The 20,931-nt window shown below is 47.3% G+C and overlaps 1 protein-coding gene across 2 annotated transcripts in view; it reads left to right on the forward strand.

Annotated features, from left to right (window-relative positions):
• Window positions 1-15,235, forward strand: part of LOC147638633 (uncharacterized) — a 56,489-nt gene extending 41,254 nt beyond the window's left edge. For both annotated transcript variants that reach the window (XM_086798559.1, XM_086798560.1), the window contains 5 exons: window positions 13,250-13,355; window positions 13,485-13,705; window positions 13,802-13,844; window positions 14,121-14,374; window positions 14,470-15,235. In XM_086798559.1, coding sequence (XP_086654685.1) covers window positions 13,250-13,355; window positions 13,485-13,705; window positions 13,802-13,844; window positions 14,121-14,374; window positions 14,470-14,839 — 994 coding nt within the window. In that variant the 3' untranslated portion in view covers window positions 14,840-15,235. The remainder of the gene's footprint in view (window positions 1-13,249; window positions 13,356-13,484; window positions 13,706-13,801; window positions 13,845-14,120; window positions 14,375-14,469) is intronic.
• The last annotated feature ends 5,696 nt before the right edge of the window (window positions 15,236-20,931 follow it).

Genomic DNA, 20,931 nt, shown 5'->3' on the forward strand with positions numbered 1-20,931 from the left:
TGGGGTATAGACTTTGGGATCCCGTAAATAGAAAGATTATACGCAACAATGATGTCATTTTTGATGAAACATGCATGTATAAGGAGCCTGCAAGGCAACAGGAGCCTGGCAGAGTCATCTTTGATGATGATGGACATCATGGACAACAACAAAGGGCTGTAAATCAGCCATTACAGCAGCAAAACCAGCCCTTAAATGGTGCTGAAAATGGTCCAAATGGACAGCCAGAGATGGCAGAAGATATCCCTATGGATATACCATAGTTAGAGGAGATACCGGGCATGATATTTCAGCCTTATGGCATGGAACAGGAGCCACCAATGGGTGATATGCAGGCTGGACAGCAACCTGCAAATGATGGTCATTGGGTACGGAGGTCCACAAGACCCTCCAGAGCCCCTGACAGGTTTGTTCCAGGGGTTGACTACTTGATGCTCACTGACTGTGGGGAGCCCTCATGTTACAAGGAGGCTTTACAGAGGGCAGACAAGGCTCTTTGGGAGCGTGCCATGAAGTCAGAGATGGATTCTCTGCACAAAAATGGTACATGGAAGTTGGTGCATTTGCCTGCAGGCAAGAAGGTTTTGCCATGCAAGTGGGTTTACAGGCTCAAAGTTGCACCAGATGCAAAGCCAAGATACAAAGCCAGGTTAGTGGCTAAGGGCTTCAAGCAGGAATATGGTGTGGACTTTGATGAGATCTTCTCTCCAGTGGTCAAAATGACCACACTTAGAGCTGTGTTAGCTTTGGTTGCGCATGATGATCTGGACTTGATTCAGATGGATGTGAAGACTGCTTTTCTTCACGGTGATCTCCATGAGGAGATATATATGCAGCAGCCAGAGGGTTATGCAGTGAGTGGAAAGGAGAAGCTTGTATGCAAGCTGAAAAAGAGTCTTTATGGGCTCAAACAGGCACCAAGAGAATGGTATCATAAATTTGATACATTCATGAAATCACAGAAATTCAGGAGAAGTGACATAGATCACTGCTTATACACCAAGAAAGCTTTGGATGGCAGTCTATTGATCCTCATCTTGTATGTTGATGATATGTTGATTGCCGGGAAATCTCGTAAGGAGATGGATACCTTGAAGCAGAGGCTGCATCAAACCTTTGATATGAAGGATTTGGGTGATGCAAATCACATCTTGGGTATGCGGATACTTCGGGACAGAAATCAGCATGTGTTGTATTTGTCTCAGAAGGAATACATTGGCAAAGTCTTGTAGCGGTTCAATATGGACGGGGGGAAGAAGACTAGTACTCCTTTGCCTCCATATGTGAAACTCAGTGCTATGGACAGCCCACAGTCAGATAGAGACAGGGCTGATATGGCCAAGGTTCCGTATGCTTCAGCTTGTGGCAGTCTCATGTATGCCATGGTTGCTACTAGGCCGGACATTGCATTTGCAGTGGGAGTGGTTTCTAGATACATGGCCAACCCTGGCAAGAAGCATTGGGAAGCAGTGAAAGGTGTCATGAGATACCTGAAGGGCACACAGGATATGTGCATTTGCTTTGGCAAACAGGATGCATTAGTGCATGGTTACACGGATTCGGATTATGCCGGTCATCCAGATAACCGGAAGTCTACTACCGGTTATGTGTTTACATTCACAGGAGGTGCTGTGTCATGGATATCCAGGATGCAGAAGTGCATAGCCTTATCTACTACAGAGGCCGAGTATATTGCAGCCACAGAGGCATGCAAGGAGGCATTATGGCTATCTCGGTTAGTGGTTGATTTGGGTTATACAGGGGATATTCCATTGTTGCATTGTGACAGTCAGAGTGCCATCCAGTTGGCAAAGAACCCTGTCTTTCATGCAAAGACGAAGCATGTGGATGTGAAGTATCACTTCATCAGAGAGGTGATAGAGAACAAGCAAATTCAGCTTGTGAAGATTCATACGGATGACAACCCGGCTGATCTGTTGACAAAAAGTTTGCCTCCGGAGCGGTTTGCTCATTGCAGACACTTGATGGGCATTGGATGAGGCCAGTTTCAGCCTTGATATGGCCTTGTATATTATCATGTACATGCTGATTTTTTCTTTTCCTTTACTTAAGGACACTTTGCCTTTAAGTGGGAGGTTGTTGGGGTAAAGGCATAATGCCCACCCTTATAGTGTGTACAAGCCCATAAGTTATAGTACATAGTACACTTAGTACTTTTAATGTACTAAGTGCACTATGTGTACTAGTGCAATATACATGTGTGATAGGGGAGTCACACACTCATATCATGAGTTGACTTATCCCCACAACTCTCTCTCTCCCTTGTTCTCTCTGTGTATGTCTCCCACATGAATGAACTCTAACCCTAATTCTTCTTCTCCCACACATCGCCTCCCAGAAGGTAAAGATGTTGTCCATAATGCTCCGATCCTGAACAAAGCCGGTGTGAGTGTCGTGGATCAAGTCTGGGAGAAAAGCCTGAAGTCTCCTGCTGATGGCCTTGGCCAAGATCTTATAGGCTGTCCCTAGAAGAGTGATGGGTCTCCACTGCTGGATCTTCAATGTGTCGCCACCCTCCTTGGGAATCAAGTGAATCAAGCCTCTGAGAGCCTCTCTAGCATGGCACTTGTGATCATAATCTCATTGAAGGCAGCTCGAAGGCCACCTTCCATGAGGTCCCAATGGCGAAGAAAGAAGGAGACTGGAAGCTCTTCCGCCCTTGAGCATTTGCCCTTGGGAAATGCCGTCAATGCCTTCGCCAACTCCTCAGCAGTAAATGGTGTCAATAAGAATGACCGAAGAGAAGGGGGAACCACCTCTCTCGTATGCCACCAGACCCTCTTGCTGGCATCCACCACCTTTGGAGATGTTGGGGCACTAGTGAGGAGGGATCGAAAAAAGTCCGTGGTGATGGCTCTCACCTAGGGGGGGGGGGGGGGGGGGATTTGAAACAATAGCTCCATCCTGGCCACACAACTTGCGAATACCGTCTCTCCTCTTGTGGGGCCCGCTATCTCAAAGAAATCCCCTGTGACTTTGTCGCCTGCCTGAGTCCAGAAAGAGGCCCTAGCATGATACTTGTACTCCACCCTCCTCTCCTCTATGGATCTAATCTCTGTGCGAGTGGCAGCAAGTTGACTCTCGATCCACTGGCTATCCGGTGACCTCTCCTGAAGACACTGTAAAGAGGCAAGATGACTCCTCAAACTCCTCTCCTGCTTCCGGAAACCCTCTAATTGGCTTTGGGCTGCCTCCTTCAAGAAATTGCTGATCTCCCCTAAGCCCTCATCCAATGTGCACGCAGTAGACCTTGAAAGAAAATCCAATACTGCCCATATATGCTCTATCCTACTGCATATCTTGGGGTCCTGAATGAGGCTGTCCGGGATCCTTGAGCTCACATGCATGTCATGCCTCAAGGGGTCCTCTAAGGACAAAATAACCGGGCGTGATCAGAAAATGAAGTACCTGCCAAAATACCGATCATACTCCCTCGGTTGCAAGCCCACTCATCAATATAAAACTTGTCTAGTCTAGAGAGGTTGGGGCCGGTGCTCCTCCTATCTGATCTCGAGAAGCAGAGGCTCCCAGGGCTACCCCAAACTCTGGAAGATGCCAAGGGTCTTGTCCCCTAACTGCAAGAATCATCTCCTCCCAAGCTGAGTACTCTGCTCTTGAAACTGTGGCCGTGCCACCTCCAAGTTTGTCCTCTGCTGCCTCTATCATGTTAAAGTCACCGTCCAAGCACCAAAAGTCAGCCTGAGGAAGGGCATGCCGTACTGAGCTCCAAAAGAGGGCTCTACCGCGGCAGTAGCGTTTGGAGCATAAATGTTGAGGAAGCCAATGCTATCTGCTCACTGACAGATATACACACCCCTCCATGTGTCCCTGAGGGGCCGAAGGATGGGGACCAAAAAGTGTGACTCTTGCCTGGAAGAATCTTCCTGCATTTGCGGGTGCGTCCCTCTGAGAGATGATGCTCTATGGGTTCCCCCATTATGGCCCTCTGAAGCTTGCCTCGTAGGACACCTCGTCTATGAAAGCACTGAGGCCCCCTAAACCCTGAATGTTCCGTGAAACAATCCACATATCAATCTCTGTGTGATGCGGCACTAGCGGAACTGCCCTCCACTCGAAGAGTGTTGGGTGAGGGTTTAGATGGGAAATAATCCCAATCCGTGCGGGGGCGAAGGCATGCCAGGTGGGCACTAATCCTGACCTTCATGTGACGCCACTCTGTACGAGCGCGCACATATGCATGCTCCGGACTCCATCGATCACAGTGGAGGTATCTGGAAGAGGGGAGAAGAGGTACCACAACAGAAGTATGCATGAACACAAAGAGCAGCACCTCCACACTGGAGACTACCATCTCCCCGTCCTGGCCTCGATGGGCTGAACCTCCAAGCTCCATCCTAGCCAGAGGCCAAAAATGGGTGAGAATGTCGGTGATGAGAAGATCTTGGAGACGGTGGGAGAGCTCGATTGCTTGACCCTGGATGGCAGCTGCCACCAACTTAGGATCCCACTATCCCCGATGAAAGGGAAAGAGAGAATCATCGCGCCATTATCTGGCGTAGAGGGCCTGGAGTGGTGAAAAACTACATACCCGAACAGGAGCTACTGTCTCCTCAAACATGTCGGTACCTTCCATCGGCAGACACTGGAAGAAACTGTAGTCCACAGGCTGTCCTAGGATCGTGGGGCCCCACCTGGAGACTTTGGTGAGAGAGCCCTCACCGGGGAGGCAGCAATGGTCATCTTTACCGGCCCGGAAAATCGGTGAATCAAGCGACGGACTAATCTTGCCGGTTGCCTCCACGCTGGGTCAAGGGCTATTGGGTGGTGTCGAGAGTGTTGCGGAGAGGCAGAAAGTGGTGGAGGGAGGGCTTAGATGATAAAGGTGGGGCAGGGTGCACTGTGGTGGGTAAAGTCGGTGTCGAGACTGGGCGAGGAGGTGGGGGAGTCGGTGAGAGAGGGTGGAGAGGTTGGGGAGGGGTGATGCTGTGAGGGATCCACCGGAGAGAAAAGCTGATGGGAGGGGCTCGCCGGGCCAGCCGGCCTCTCAGAACATTGGGGATCGGGGGGGCCCGCGGGGGGGGAGGGGGGGGGATCTCGACGAGGGATTGGCCGCCATATTGGTGGGGCCGGAGGGGCTCGCTCCGAGACTGGAGAGGGCGTGTCACCAACGGGAAAATGCTGAGATAAATGCTCGTAATGGTTGTATGACAGAACCGAATCCACCTGAGCTCTGCCAGTTTGGTGCGTGCGGCGGCGGCGCTTGGCTCTGGTGGTTGTCTACTGGCGGCTTGGGCGCGGGCCAACCGTTCGCCATTCACCGGCAGTTGGGTCATTTGTAGTCAGGGCCTGGTGCTCTGTTGCCTGAGGGCCTGCCTCTCTCCTTGTCCCCTGGTGGGGATCAGCACGAGAAACGGGGGGAGGAACCACCGGAGGCGGTCTCCTAGATTGCTACCGAGGGCAATGAATTACCCATCTGTTTGCAAATGAAGCGTTGGCCTGGAAAGCCTGAATACTCCACGCGCTGCTAGATGGGGTCACCCCATAGGCTAGGAATAGATATGCAGTGAGGACAGAATCCGGCAAGGCCACACATGCAAAGGGATGGAGTCTCGGCTGCCCATGCGAGGGCCGAGGCAGTGGTTTGGGGGGGGGGGTCCATCACTCTCCCGATGGCACCATCAATCACCGTGAGAGGAGGAAGGTATTCCTTCCTGAGGCCTGGGAAGCAAATTGTCATTCGGAAGCTCGACAAGCTAGCCAGAGGGTCAGACGCAGGATTGAAGCTGTGCTGCCACCACACAAAGAAAGCCTATGCTGTACGCAATGCATGACTTGGTTTGACGCCACTGGGGCTCGAACTCCACCTAGTAGTAGCCGTGCCCCAATGGGTGAATGTCGGTGATCTTTGCAGGCTCACCAATGAGGCTTGCCTGTAAAAGATCCCTGAGTTGCCCACGCGCAGGGTGGCTACCAACAATTTTCCAAATCAGAGTGGAAGCCTCTAAATTTGCAAAACAGTTGTGGTGAGAATCTGAAAATTCGCTTCGGAGAAGGATATGCAAGCAAGGATGGTCGGTGGTCGTGCCGGAGCGAAGTTTGACCATCCAAGGATGCTCTCACGCTAGGATACGGTGTGTATGGACAAATTGAATCTAATACCAATCATGGTAGCCATGGAGTTTCGAAATAGGGAGTTTCGAAACGAGTTTCGGGAGGTTTCGGTCCATGCATGAAACACTGTCCGAGAGGTTTCGTAAAAAACTCAAAGATAAACATATATCTCTATACATAGACTCTAAATATTTATGTATATATATATACCTAGATGAATCCAGGAACATATGCCCAAATTCACCTTATAAGAAAGTGCAAGTTATAAACTCATGGTAGTCATCTAAATATTGATGCACATTGCACAAGATGTCAAATTAACACATCAGATGAGTTGTATTATCTACAAGAGAAGTCATAGCCATCTTCAAACTTGAACTGAATAAATCATAGCTACACATTAGTTGTAACACAAGTCATTCTCTATACGAAATCATGACATGAAACTTTAATACTTAAAGAAGAAAAAGAGTTTTAAAAAAAAGCCTTCAAAGAAATGTGATTTTCAAACATGAAATGTTTCCCCAAGATCTTTCATGGAAGAAACACGTTTCTTGGTAACTATGATACCAATGTAACATGCAACGGCATTATGCGTAGATGTAGAATCCTGTCACACACAGTCTCACACCGCCTTCTTTATCCTAAGTTTCGTGAGTCTTTAGCAATCCACTTTATCACTTCACACTTTAAGAGATGAGAGAGAGAGAGAGAGAGATATGTACACCTTATTGGGTCCCAAATTACCCATTGAAGGGCCCCCTCCTATTGCTAGGAGTATTTGCTTTATTACTTTGAAGAGAATAACTGACTCGGGACTCTAGATAGGCCAAACGCAAGACCTTCGGAAGACCAAGAGTCGGGCTGAATTGTACACGGCTGTAGAAGCACCAATGATATCCAATCTCAAGGCCAATGCACTCTTCCAAGGGGCTGTAGGAAGGCTGCAAACTGTGGCTGAGAGATGGGTGTTTTGGGACTGTTCTAGGTTGTGAATATGCAAGATAAATGCATGAATATGCTGCGTTTACCTACCCGGGAGGATGGAGCAAAGGATGATGTATGCATATGCTAAAATCAAGGTGGAAAGGTACGGTAAGGTAAGGTATGGTAAGGTACACATTCAGGTACGGGTTGAGATTGTTAAATACATAAGGTCCGTAAAAACATAAAAAAATATACTATATAGTGTACATATATATATATAGAAAAATGAATGAAAAAACAATTCATTTCTTGACATTCAACAACACAATTACCAAATTGAGAGCTCCATTTGTCAACATGTTTCCTTCGCTATCATACTCTCAGCTCTGGCTCTACAATGGCGGTGACTGTATAGCGGCTGGCACCACCTCATCATCATCTCTCGCTGCAATGTCTGTATCAATGAGAGGAATGGCTATGTTCGCACTTTGCATAAGTCGGCTAAAATCAGCGACAGTGGCCGGCCTAGGGTTTTTTTTGGCCCAAAATGTTTTTAAAAACTACCACATACTTGCCAATGAGGTGATGCTCAAGTGGTGAAGGTGTTTGCCTAGGACCAAGAGGTCTTGGGTTCAAAACCCCCCTTGGTGCATCATGGGGGCATCGCCTATGGGTGGATAAATAAACGCATACAGGCGGGCACCTACGGGCGGTGAAAAAATGGTAACTATGGGAGGATCTTGGGCCAAAGGTCGGTTGAGGGGGGGGGGGGGGGGGGGGGATTGCCACGTACGGATCCGTACAGTACGGTACTGTACACTAAAATGTACCTTATAATAAGGTACATACGTACGGATGCAACCTTGGCTGAATCTGCTGTAGGCTCAGAAATGGAAGGGACTGAAGCGCTTCTTTCTTGGTTGATTGATGATGATGCATGGGTGGTTGTTGGCCGGTTGGCTACAGAGCTGGCCAACTGCGTAAATAATACTACATGACTTGTATAATGTGATAAATGCTGAATAATAGAATAATAATGCTGAATAAAGTTCTAAGGCTTCTGCAATGGTTTACATGCACATGGGGATGAATGCTATGCAAATACAGACCATGATCTGATGCAAACCCTAAGGCTTCTACTGACTCTACATGCATGAATGATTCTCTTCAAGTGGGTTAAGGGACTTGACTGACTAATTGACACTCTAAGGTTGAGGAATGACCTACGTAGCTCGTGCCTGATATATCTTGGACTGAGGATTACAATGGGGCCACGGCATACTACATTTTCATATCCTAAAGGGTCCTATTGCTGTACAATGATGCACTGATGATGAGCACTGTGCAAAGTGCATGTGACAGGTGTGCAAGTCCCACACATGAAGCAGTGCCAGTCCATACTATGAGGCACCCACTGGAATGATGATAGGCGTTCTAGGTGTTTGGCTTGTAGCCAAGTACGAGGCGTCTAAGGAATAGCATGTAGTTGCATGTAGGATTTGCATAGTGTTGGGTTGTACCCAACACTTGGGCTAGCTAGGGCAGCTCATGGGCCATAGCTTTGGCCCATAAAGCCCTCAGCTTGTCTAAACAACCTGCCCATGCCACTTCCAATTTTTCTGACTTGGTAAGCTACCCGGGCCTGGTCATAGCTGCATCCACATGTGAAATCCACTTGGCAGCCCGTCCCTGATAAAGCCTGCCCTTCTGGTGTGCGGAATACTAGACCTACAAATTATACCTTTTGAGGGATGTGTGCCACATTCTTCCAAGTTCCTCATGTGTGAAACGCATCTGTCCCAGTGCAGCCTGTCCCTGATGGAGGCTGCCCATCTGCAGTATGGAACACTAGCCCGACAAATTGTACCTTTTGAGAGAGGTGTGTCACAGCCTTCCCCATGTGTGATAAACACATCTGTCTGAGGGTAGCCCTTCCCTGATGGAGGCTGCGGTCTCATGTACAGAACGCTAGACCTGCAAATTGTACCTATTGAGAGAGGCGTGCTACATTCTTCCCTACTAAGACTGCAGGTCTCCTCAGCTGTATAGTTTGCAACATTCAACAAAAGAATTGACAAGCATGGCAGCTCATGTTGACTGGAATGACGGCTTGTGGGTTTGAGTTCCTTTAGAAGGGATGACTGAAGTTCTGTGGAAAGAATCGTCCATTCGTGCATGTTGATCCGTCATCTTATACAAATATGCTTGTGCAAGTCTTAGAAATTTTCTCCTCTATAGCTTTAGAAGGCACAAGGTAAAAAAAAACCTATGCTGAAGCTATACTGCAAAAGAAAACTGTTTCTAAAAAAGTGGTCTTCATGCTACTGGAAGCTGGCTGACCTCTAATCAGTCAACCAACACTGAAGAATGGCTAGAAAAGAGAGGTTTTCAGAAGCTGTAAACTTTGATACCAAACTTAAGGCCTATCTAAGTAAGTGCAAATGAGTAACGGAGAGCTTCCCCTTCAAATCCATATGCGGTTCCACCAGTGCCTTGGACAACCTTTGTGCTAAGCCAATATTTGATTGGTGAGGGAAGGTTTTTTTTTTTCCGGGAAAAAGATCCTTCTATTAGTTACTAAAAAACAGCCACGAATGGCTAAAAACAGCCATGAGGGGCTAGATACAAACTCGCCTCATATACGGGGCGGGAATCAAGTAATCAAAAGAGAGGAAATAGACGCTTCTCCTCCGGTTGGCCGCTCTATGAGGAGAAGGCTATCTCATACCGGGGGGGAGGAAGGGGGGGGGTGAGAACAACCAAACAGGTGGTCTGTAATGCCAAGTGGAGTAACCACCTCTATCAGTGAGAAAAGGGCCAGGCCGCCAGATCCTCAGGAAAGCTTTCCGTTGCTTCTGCATGCAGTCAGATCCACCCTGCAACGTCCACCTTTGTTGCATCTAGCTCGCCATATGCGCCAAACTGCAATGGTATTACAAATCTCCCATCTGTTGCATGAGGCTGGTCGCCAGTGATCTGTAGGTGGGGCTGTGACTGGTATTGCCGAAATGCGGTGGTGAGAGACCTGAAGGGCTAGCCCACCCCCATTCTCCTCGTAAGCCCTGACCACCTCAGCTTCTTTGGCCCAAGCGACAGTGCCCCATGTAATGATTTGGGTTGAGGCCCTATCCATAGTGAAGATGCGGAGAATCCGCCACCATATATGCTTATGTTCCTTCCGGGTAGCACTAGAGGAGTTCTGTTTGGCAGCAGGGGCACTCGTTAATTGGCACAAATCTATTGGTTTTTGGGTTAGTGATTCACCAAGAGTTGATTGGGGTGCAAAGCTTGGTTTTACTTGGATCAACAGAGGATGTACTGCTAGATATTTGGGATGCCAAGTTGGGATTGATATTTCTCCTGCACAGCAGTTTGCTCTGGTACTTATGAGTATCCGGAAGAAGCTCCTCCATTGGAGCTCCAGGAGATTAGATTTAGCCTCCAGAGCTTTGGTGGCTAATCAGGTTTTGCTTGCCTCAGCTTGGTTTATTGCCTCTTGTTGGTGCTTCTCTTGTGCGTGCATTGGCCAATTGTGGAGATTGATCCGCAATTTTCTCTGGTCGGGCTTGGATGGCACCTCAGCTCGTGCCAGGGTTGCTTGGCTCACAGTTATTCAGCCCAAAAGAGAGGGGGGCTTGAATATTATCGATCCGGATGTTCAATGCAGGGCGTTGCTTTGCAAACTTGTGGTCAGAGGTTTCCTACCAGGCACTGAGTCTTGGAAGGATTTTTTCTTGTCTCAGATTTTCAGATGTACACCCAGGGTCGGGAGAGACGGATGCCCAACACACATTTTTTGTTCACAGAGGCTAATATTAGGGCACCATCTTCCCCTCTTATTGCAGCCATTGTCAGAGCATGGAGAAGCATGAGATATTTTTTGCGACAAAGGCTTCCTAGGTTTTTGGACGAGGCTGACCGACAACCTATTATGTGGAACGAGTTCATTAGGGATGAGGCTGGTCGGCCACTTGGTGCATCTCGTTATATGCAATGGTCAGGATGGGAGAGATGCGCATACACAGTTCTTGCTTGGAAGACCTTTAAGAGTCTTTCGGAGGATCGGAGAGTTGCATCCACTCAGCATCTTAGGGGCTCTCGCATTCGTATTGATCAGATTGATGCAGCTATTCCGCATGAGTGGCTTTCTGGGACCTTTCACGGAGACTATCATCCGAGTTGGCTAGGAGTTTTTTCGAGGATAGGCATACCTCTGCAGGTCGTTGCTCTGCCAGGCCAGGAGAATACAGATTTCCTCATGTATTCTATCATGCCTGGTGGGAGATTGAGGAGATGTAGTATGGAGGTGATCATACCAAACACTAGGCTTAGTCCAGTGAGGATTGTTGGTCGTTCGGGGAAGCACTGGTTCATTGATCCTTCTCCTCAGATAGTGACTCATGGCTCTTGGTGTTTGTGGCTATATGGTGGCAGTCCTATCAGATATCTTCACTGGGATCTAGGAGAGTGGGAGTGGATTGATGCCTTCGATCCTTTGAAAAGGATTCCTTTTTTCAGTTTCACTGTTCGGAATGCTAGGCTTCTCCTCACTCAACAGATGCATAGGATCCCTACTCTCAGGCCTCATTAGGAGAGCTATGATATTTCTCCAGTGATACAGCGCAGATATTGGCATAGACTTTGGCACTTATACAGAAGGAGCCAGATCTCTCATTTCTTTTGGTTATTCTTACATGGTGGTCTCCCCACCAATCAGTGGAGATCAGTTTTTGGTGTAGCACCTTCTTGTCCTAGATGTGCGGCAGATTTTGAGTCCGTACAACATTGTCTATGGGGGTGTAGCATTGCACAGCAGATTTGGGGTCCTGTAGCCCAACTTATGGGCAAATTTGGGGGGCAGTTGCTTGGCTCTCCCAGTCCGGTCCGCAACTTTTTTATGAGGGCAATGGTACAGATTCTGTTTTTTTCATTCGTAGAGGTATTGCCCAGCATGGTTTATTGCAGGATGTTCCTCACTCTGATTATACACCCCCTAGACAGAGGATTGACACCAGTTGGGAGATTATTGCCAGTATTACAGCATGGCAGATCTGGAGAGCTAGATGCACGGAGGCTATTGAGGGTGTCTAGATTTTTGGGTCTCAGTGCATTAGTACTAAATGGGGTGATATCATCCACACTCTTATGGCTACTTGGGCTCGCATTCAGGGGCCCTCTCGTTCTGCGCAGGCGAAGCGTGTGATATTTATGCGGGAATGGGACCATGGCATCTTCTTTTCCTCTAGTACCACAGGTCTTACATGGCATCATGATGCTCCTCAGTGGTTGAAATCACCTTACATATTGGGGTGATTCTATTCTCTTCCGGCTTATAGCTGCGATTGTTGTATGTTTTTCTCATACTTAATAGAAGTCTCTTTTTGAAAAAAAAAAAAAAAACCTGTTGAGCCTTCGAGCAATCCCAAAGACAATGTCACTGAGACTCCTGAGGGTGGTTGCACCTCGGGCAAGCTGCTGGCCGACCTTCAATTGCCAGCCAAGTGCCGACCGCCAAGCTCATGTGTGCCATCAGCCAAAGAAAGAGGGTGATCTTCCTAGGCCGAAAACTGTCCCACAGCCTCTTCCAAAAATCTGAGAGGAAACACCGTAAGAGGCTGGTAAGGGAAGTTTTCTTCAGAATCTTTTGAAATCAAGATCAAACAACCACATCATCATCTCTCATCCCTCATCCCTCCCCACCCCCCTTTTTCAAACAACCAACCAACAAATTCTTCATAGTTCCATAAAGTAGTAAGTGAGAATATCAAAAAGGCACTTTTTGAGAATCCAGCTTTTAAACAGAGTGTTTACAGGTGCTTTCAAATGCATAGTATTTGTGGTTCCTTGCCTCTAGCTTAGGCTTCATATATTGCTGCCATCTATGATATGAAGGTACTATGCTTAGTTATTTCAATGTGTCCACGGGCTTTACTGAATGATTTCAATAGAGTACAATGGGAAGAGATACTTTCAAGGTTTTCACCAGTATGAGTTTTGTGTTTTGCATGACCATTAGTTGGAAGCAGCATCCTATGCAGTCAGTGCAGTCCTATGATGTTTTTGAGAAAAGCATTAATTTGTGAGCATCCTCTAAAGAGTGACTCATGCGAGCCACAGCATCAGCATAAAGTAGAAGGAGAATGACAAGAGGGGGGATTATGGATGGGATATTGTATGAGATATATATAAATGTATGAACACACCTTGGTGATGTGTGAATGTTGGATAGGATGGTGCCTTCAACAGGACTACTGTCATCCCGAAGTAGTGGTGATGGTTCAGATACCTTACTTGTGACGTCAAGCATGGATCATACCATACGGCTTTGGCAGAAAGTGAGTTCTTTAACCTTTTGCTATACTTCGTGTGTACTTGTAGCAAGGTGTAAAAGTGTGAGGTGGACCTTGATATCATAGCAATGACAAGATTGTATCTATACTGAGATTGTATGGGTGCTGCCACAGGGCCGTGCTTTGCGCACCTTTCGTGGTCATTCTGGTCCAGTTACAACACTTTCCAACAACTTGTTAGGAAGCCAATATGGATCACCTACTCTTGCCAGTGGTGGGATGGATGGTACCATACGACTATGGGCTCTCGGATCAGGCCAGAAGCGTGGGCACTCTCCTCTTCAAAAGACATTTCATGGACATGAATCTGTAATCAAACAACTTGTAGCGGCAGAGTAAGCAAATCTCAACTGTTTCTCCATGGACCTTGGAAAGTGGAAAGTGGGGATGAGGGTACTGTACAGACTTGTATTGTTGTATGTGTACCACAGGTATAATCCATCTTTATTAGTCAGTGCTGCTAAAGATTTGAAGGTACTATTATCACAACCCCTTATCAATGTATTTGTGATTGAATGTTAGGCTGGCTACACAACTGTGCTTGCCTGTCAATGGAAGGCTACGTCGTGGCTGCTGGTCAGGATGGACAGGCAATCTGGCCCATCCAATTCCTACTGCCCATGTACTGCCCATGGACAGGCCAAGAGTTGACTCATACATTACCACTTTCTGAACAAAATCAAATGTTTTCTATGTATATCAGTGAAGTAAAATGCATTCCTGTTGATGCTAAATTTTCTTTAATCACAGGTTCGAGTGTGGGACGTAACATCAGCATCATCTATTCCTGGAACAGGAGCCTTGGTTGGGTCTACAAGAGGACCAGGTGTGCCGGTGGGCCTCACGTGCAAAGGATCCGTGTGTTTTGTTGCTGGTGGGTCGAGCTTCATGCTTGTAGATCTTCGCTTGATGCAGACTATTGCAACTGTTGCTGCCCATGAATTTGGAATTCTCAACTTTTCTACACCTGTTTCTGGTGAAACGGTCTGCACGGGAGGGGTAGAGTAAGATATTTCCCTAGTTAACTTTCAACTCATTCAACTTAGTGTGCAGGTTTCTAGCATGTAAATTACATACTTAAACGTATGGTTTTTTGCAGGACTGCAAAGCTCTGGGACCTCAGGAACATACGAGAGCCTTACGCAACCCTGGGAAACCACTTGGGAGATGTCAATTTTGTATACATGGATCATTACAAAGCAGTGACTGGAGGATCTACAGATGGGAAAGTGTATGTATGGGATGCGAAAACGGGTGATCAACTCAGCACACTTGACAACCATCTGAATGGCGGATTAACTGCTATGACCATCAGTGGGGCATGCATGGCAACTGCAACTTGCGATGGGTATATTCACTTCAGAGACTTTTCAAACTGTGCTGTTCCTATGATGACGCAGACTTCTCTGGAGGATGATTTGGATCAGTTATCAAAATTCTGGGAGACTAGCTTCCATGAGGGTGACTAGAACTAGATCCCTTTCCGTTGTGACTCAGAAAGTGGTGTGAAATTGAAGCGCTTGTCACTTATGTTCCACACAGTGAAGCCTGCGTGAGGGTTTCATAAGTTTGGCATTCCTTAGTTGCACAAGGATTGTCTTTGTTCTAATATCGCCTTCATGACCCACTAGACACACAACAATTAAATTTCAAGCCACCCCCCCCCCCCCCCCCCACAAAACACACACAGAGAGCCCACAATGATAGTCAACACACCTAGGCATGCTCTTTAAAGCCAACCTGTAATGCCTACTCTCTCTCACACACACGTGCGTGCGCACACGCATGCGCGCGCGCGCGCACACACACACACATGCATGCACCATTTCAAAGATAATAGAATGGCTTATACTCTTTAAAGATAATAGATGTTCAGGCAAAAATATAGGCATACTCTTTATTAAAGGCAAGCTGTATTAGCTACCAGCCAAATCCAGAAGTGTGATGTTGAACGGATTAACGGGTACCTTCCTCGCTCGCAAGGAACGAGCACATTGTCGTAAACAACACAAGGACTCGTACCAAGGCTATACGCAGGCTTCAGAATGGTCGATCACAGGATCATGAGGGGCTTATGGCTGAGCACCTCTCTTATGCCAGTGACACCTTGGCATTCCTCCTAGACCATATGTTTAATGGGGCCCTCTCAGTGGGCTTTTCCCCCACCTGGTCATCACAGACTATTGGGTCTATCCATAAGGTGGGAGACCCCATGGATCCTAATAACTACACATATCTTGGTCAAGCTCTATGGATCTATACTTGAGTCTGAGCTCAGCACACTAGCAGAGGGAGTTAGATCATGATGTTATCATGGATGATACGTAGCAAACCATTTGTTCCCCACCAGATCATCTAGGTAGATTTTGGTGCGACTACGTTGATGGAGGCCTTGTTCCAGACAGTCATTTGTATGCAGAGGGTGAGGGAGATGGATCCACTTTGACTCCTCCAACTTGCACTACAATCATCACAGCAGAGAGCAGCCAGAGGAGGGCATTCATCCTGGTATGGTATGATACTCACTTGATTTTAGGCACAAGATAGCCATTTTTCAGCGTAGGGTATCATCCCATAGACTGAGGATAGAGACTGGTAGAGTCGAGTGGATACCCAGAGAGGACATACATGCAGACTTTGTCAGATGTGGCTGAGTCAGAGGAGCACTAGGTTTGCTAGTGTCCAGTCTACTATGAGATCAGAGGGAGATTTCACTGTCTATTCAGAGAGGGCTTTGGACCCTTATCCTGGATCATGGAGTACCCAGATCAAAGGTGCCTTGGACTCTTCCTATTGGAGCTTAGCCATCATTACTCAGAGATTCTTGTCCCCAACACCTCTCAGCTTACCATCAGTACTTTTTCCTAGCTGAGGGAGAGGCACCAGAGCCCACCACAGTTGATATGGGAGTCTATACCACAGGGCCTCCTCGCAGCAGGCCCATCGAAGTCGCATCAAATCGGGCGCACACTCCAGAGAGCTAGACGCCCTCATCCCATCAGACGCTGGCCACTCGCAATTCATTAAAGCCCAGATTTAGGAGATCCTGGCCCACCATTGAGTAGCCTTATCCTCACAGGAGACTATTGACATGTCTAGTCTTCTTGTATCACCCATGATGGACATCCTGGATGGGTCCTTGCTCGGCATACATGTATGATTGAGTGTTTTTATTCAGCTCTTCCATATCCCATCACTTATTGTATCCTATACCCGGCATAGTAGGATCTAAATTTTTCATCTTGTATAATATCAAAGTATCAGATCTCAGCTTTTAGTTTTTAATTTTAGTTTACTGCTGTTGTTTCTTTTTTCATCCATGACAAGTATTCATCATTGGCCTTGTAGACCCTTTGGGTCTTTTGAAGGCATTAATATAACTCTCTCTCTCTCTCTCTCTTTCTCTCTCACACACACACACACACACACACACACACACACACACACACACACACACACACAGGCGCGTGCGCGCACACATCCACGCACCATCTCAAAGAAAATAGAGTGTCTTAATACTTAGAAGGCATTCAGACATGATTAATAATCGTGTGATCACTTCATCTGAACACACGCATATACATCTATGCACTTTTTAAAGCCAAGTTGGAATGCTTAGGTGAATAGACTCTCTCTCTCTCTCTCTCTCTCTCTCTCTCTCTCTCTCTCTCTCTCTGTGTGTGCACATGGCATGAACACCTTCGCGTATCCCCCTCTATTCGCGCTGCGTGCTGGTTGCCCCTCTCGTTGCAGACTGTGTTGGTGCCCATCCGCCCTGTTCGTGCCCATTCCTCGCTGCGCCTGTTCGTGCTGCTGTGTTTGCAATAGCGCATCGGCGTCGCCAGCTGCGCCTATTTGGTGCGCCGTTGCGTGCACCAGTGTGCTGCATGCTGCTCCTATTCGCCATGCGCCCTTGCTGTGCTGTTGTGCGCACCCCCTCCGCCTCTCTTATCCCACCCGTCTTGCTCAGGCTCCCAAGGCAACAAGTAGGGGGAAATAGCCAGGATGAACCTACAGGAGCTGGAGGCGTACATCAAGACCATGGAGAACAACACCAAGAAGGCGAGCAGAAGGTGCTGGATAGGGTCTTGAACTAGCATGAAAAACAGTTGGAATTGGAGAATTGGCAACAGAGGTCAACCACCAGGAGGAGGAGATTCAGATGTTGAAAGAGACCTAGATGCACCAATAGGCTGCCCCAGTGAAAGGGGAACTCCAGGCAGAAATGAAAGCTCTTAAGGCTACTATCAATGACCATATAGTGGAGGAAGGGGAATTGAATATTCAGGAGGGTCTTAGGATGAACTTGGAGCAACTGCAGACTGCAAGTGATAAGTTGCGAGAAGAACTGCAGACCAGCAAGAAAGATTGGTTGGAGGTGGTGAAGAAGCACAAACCTCCACAGAGCATGACATATGAGACTCTCCAGGAGGAGAAACATAGGAAGGATAGGGCCCTCCATGTGTGAGTACAAGGACTACAGGAGGGGGCTTTGCCCAAGGCAGATACCATGACGCTTTGCCAGATGATAGGAGTGGACGGGAACCAACATCCCCCCCCCCCCCCCCCACCCCCCCCTCTTCCCCTTTGTAGATACATGGAGGGCAAGCAAGGTTATGACACGAGAGCACGACCCCTCATCATCAGATTCCCTGATGCCACCAGCAGACATGCTTTCTTAGACATATGGTTACCCTGAAGAGCGCACACGTGTACATGGGGGATGATCGCACCCCAACACAGGTGGCACACTAGCGTGAGGTGATGGTGAGAGATCATGAGGTGGCCCGTAGAGTGGGCAAGTGTGCTATCTACAGAGATGGTAGGGTCATTATTATTGAGTGCCGTCCCAAATAGAGACATGGGGTCTATGAGACCAGACACGTGAGGTTAGTAGTATGGAATTGCAGTAGCACCCTGTGGTTGAATCCAGGAGGTTTGAGCGAGATTCTCACAGGCAGGGATGTCATTTTCTATATAGAGACTCATCAGAGCCTTGAGAGGGCTTTACCATCATAGCAAGTTATGAGTGGGAGTCAGCTTTTTGAGGCAAGACCTACACATTGGTACCTCTCCTTTTTAGATCCCATCTCTAGAATTGTCCAAAAGGATGAGGATTCAAGATATCTTTGGGTGCAGTTACAGCTTAGCGGTGACAGAGTCATCCACATTGCTGTGTGTTATTTTGCACCGAGCCACTCCCCTTACATTGCATAGCATGGTCAGTCACCGTACTTGCCATTATATGGGGATACTATGGAGTTCTTAGTGGGGGAAGTCCTGTTGAGGGTCTTCAACGCTAAGACGGTGTAGGGATCATTATAGGACCGTGAGGAGGTCATGGTGTATGGGAGACATTTCTTAAAGTTGTGAGCTGAACTATCTATAACGGGATGTCCCGATGGCCCTCCTTTGACGCCCTCACCTACTTCCCTCACTCAAGAGGTACCAGCACCGTGGACTACCTGACGGGATCTTTGGCTTTGGCACATCTCCCCCACTTCTCCATCCTACCACCCCTCCTTTGAAGTTGACCATGCCTACATCTCTCACTCTTACCTGCACCCCACCCATCCCGTCGCCACCACCCCTCCTCTCACATTACACCCCAGGTCCATTTTGATCATGAGCTTGACCTTGTTTGCTCCGACCTTATCCACTGCCAACTCCAAGATGCGGAACCTACGATCCCCCTACCCACACCCCCCACATCGGCCACCACTTCTTTCATTTGCACGCGATGGTCTACCACCAAGCCACTTTGCAGCTCCATGTCGTAGAACTGTTAGTATGATGACGAATGTCAAGCCACAAGCTCCTCCCGTCTTAAGTAGGGGGCATGGGGTACGGATTGGAAAAATCATGAAGCGCCAAGCGCAATGAATTTCTCAACGTCTTACCCAATGCAAGAAGCAAGAGTTCTATGCTTGGAAGGATGATGAGTTATATTGACCCTTTTTAGGGCCGATCTGAACTGCAAAGAGCCTTAGAGGAAACTTCTAGAACATCGCTCCCCACACCTATCACTTTCTTGGCAGATGGCACTCCTATGCACGCTCCCTCTATCATATCCCCCATGAGCCACCAATACCCCGGCCACCAGATTTCTGTCCCACCACCTCCACCTTCTTCTCAAAGGGGATGCATTCGTAGACTACGTAATGGGTGAACTTTGAAAAGATTAAGAAGCTTTTCACACTAAGCAAGAGCTTAACCCAATCTTTAATCTACTTGGTTTAGCAATGAACCATAAACCCAAATAGACAATAATAAAGTAAACAAACAAATGACCACTCTTAAGCAATAGCTTATGAGACCAAGCATAGATAGCTTGTTCCTAGCACAAGATGCTACATAAGAGTGAAACAAAACTTGCGCAAAAGATAGACATATGACAAGAGTGTTGGTACCACAAAGATTCACTACTATTGCTCTCCACAAAGGAGTCCACCACATAGGATACAATAAGAAGTGTTCACCCCCATAGGGCAAGGGGGTATACTTGGAGAGAAGGAGGCGCCTAGAGCAAGTTGCCATGCCACTTGCATCCACTTGCAATGCCTAGTGGACCTATTCTACACACTACTTGAGTCCCTAAGGTTACGCAAGTGAACTATGATTAATAAAATCATAGTTCAAGGTCTCCAAATATTAAATCCACCATCCTAAGGTAGTGAACCTACAAGTAATGTAGATTACATCTTTCAACATCCTCTCTTGATCTAGATACATACCTTGTAGGGTGTGTAGACTAAGATACTCACACAAAGTGAAAAAACAAATATAAGTTGCCTGCTGGCTATCGTGAGGATAACTTAGCGTACTGGCTATTACAAAGGCCTTAGGCCCGTTTACAAGAACAAGGTGTCTAAGGTTTGCTTCATGCCTTGTAGTCTCTTCCTTCTTGCCTTTAGCTTCCTTTTCCCCATCTCTCTTCTTCTTGTAGCAATCCTTGATTACATGGTCCTTCTTTTCGCAGTAGAAACAAGACCTTGGAGTCTTGACTTCTTCTTTTGACCATCCATCACAAACATTGTCTCTCTTCGTGTTTTCAGGGGTTGCTGAATCATTGGCAGGTAATGTAGTTGAAGTAGAGGCTTTCCTTCCTTCCAATCTTGTCTCCTCTAGAATGAGTGAAGATGACATTGTGACAAGGGTTAGATTGGGTTGATTTGTAGTGACACTGACACATTGCTCATATTCTTTAGGCATACTTGCAAGTAAAATGAAAATAACTTTTTCTTCTTGAGCTACCACACCACTATGAAGCACTTAATGTCATTGATGTGAGAAGCCCCTGTGGTCTTCTCCTCTTTCTCCAATCTATACAATTTCTTCCATAAGAAGAGACTAGGTGTAGCATTGAATTGACCAAAAATTGCTCTTAACCTTAACCAAGCATCATTAGAGAGGTAAGGGAAGAACTGACTTGATGAATTCGGTTATCACTTAAGCCATTGATCATGTATGAGAGAGCTCTTGCATCATTGCTCTCCCATTTTGCAGCCATATCAGGATTCCTAGCATTGGGTTCTCTTTCAGTCCCTTGCACAATTCCCCA

This window comes from Cibotium barometz, chromosome 5 (genome assembly GCF_041138505.1).
Source record: "Cibotium barometz isolate CiBa-2024 chromosome 5, ASM4113850v1, whole genome shotgun sequence".
NCBI classification, from domain to species: Eukaryota; Viridiplantae; Streptophyta; class Polypodiopsida; order Cyatheales; family Cibotiaceae; genus Cibotium; species Cibotium barometz.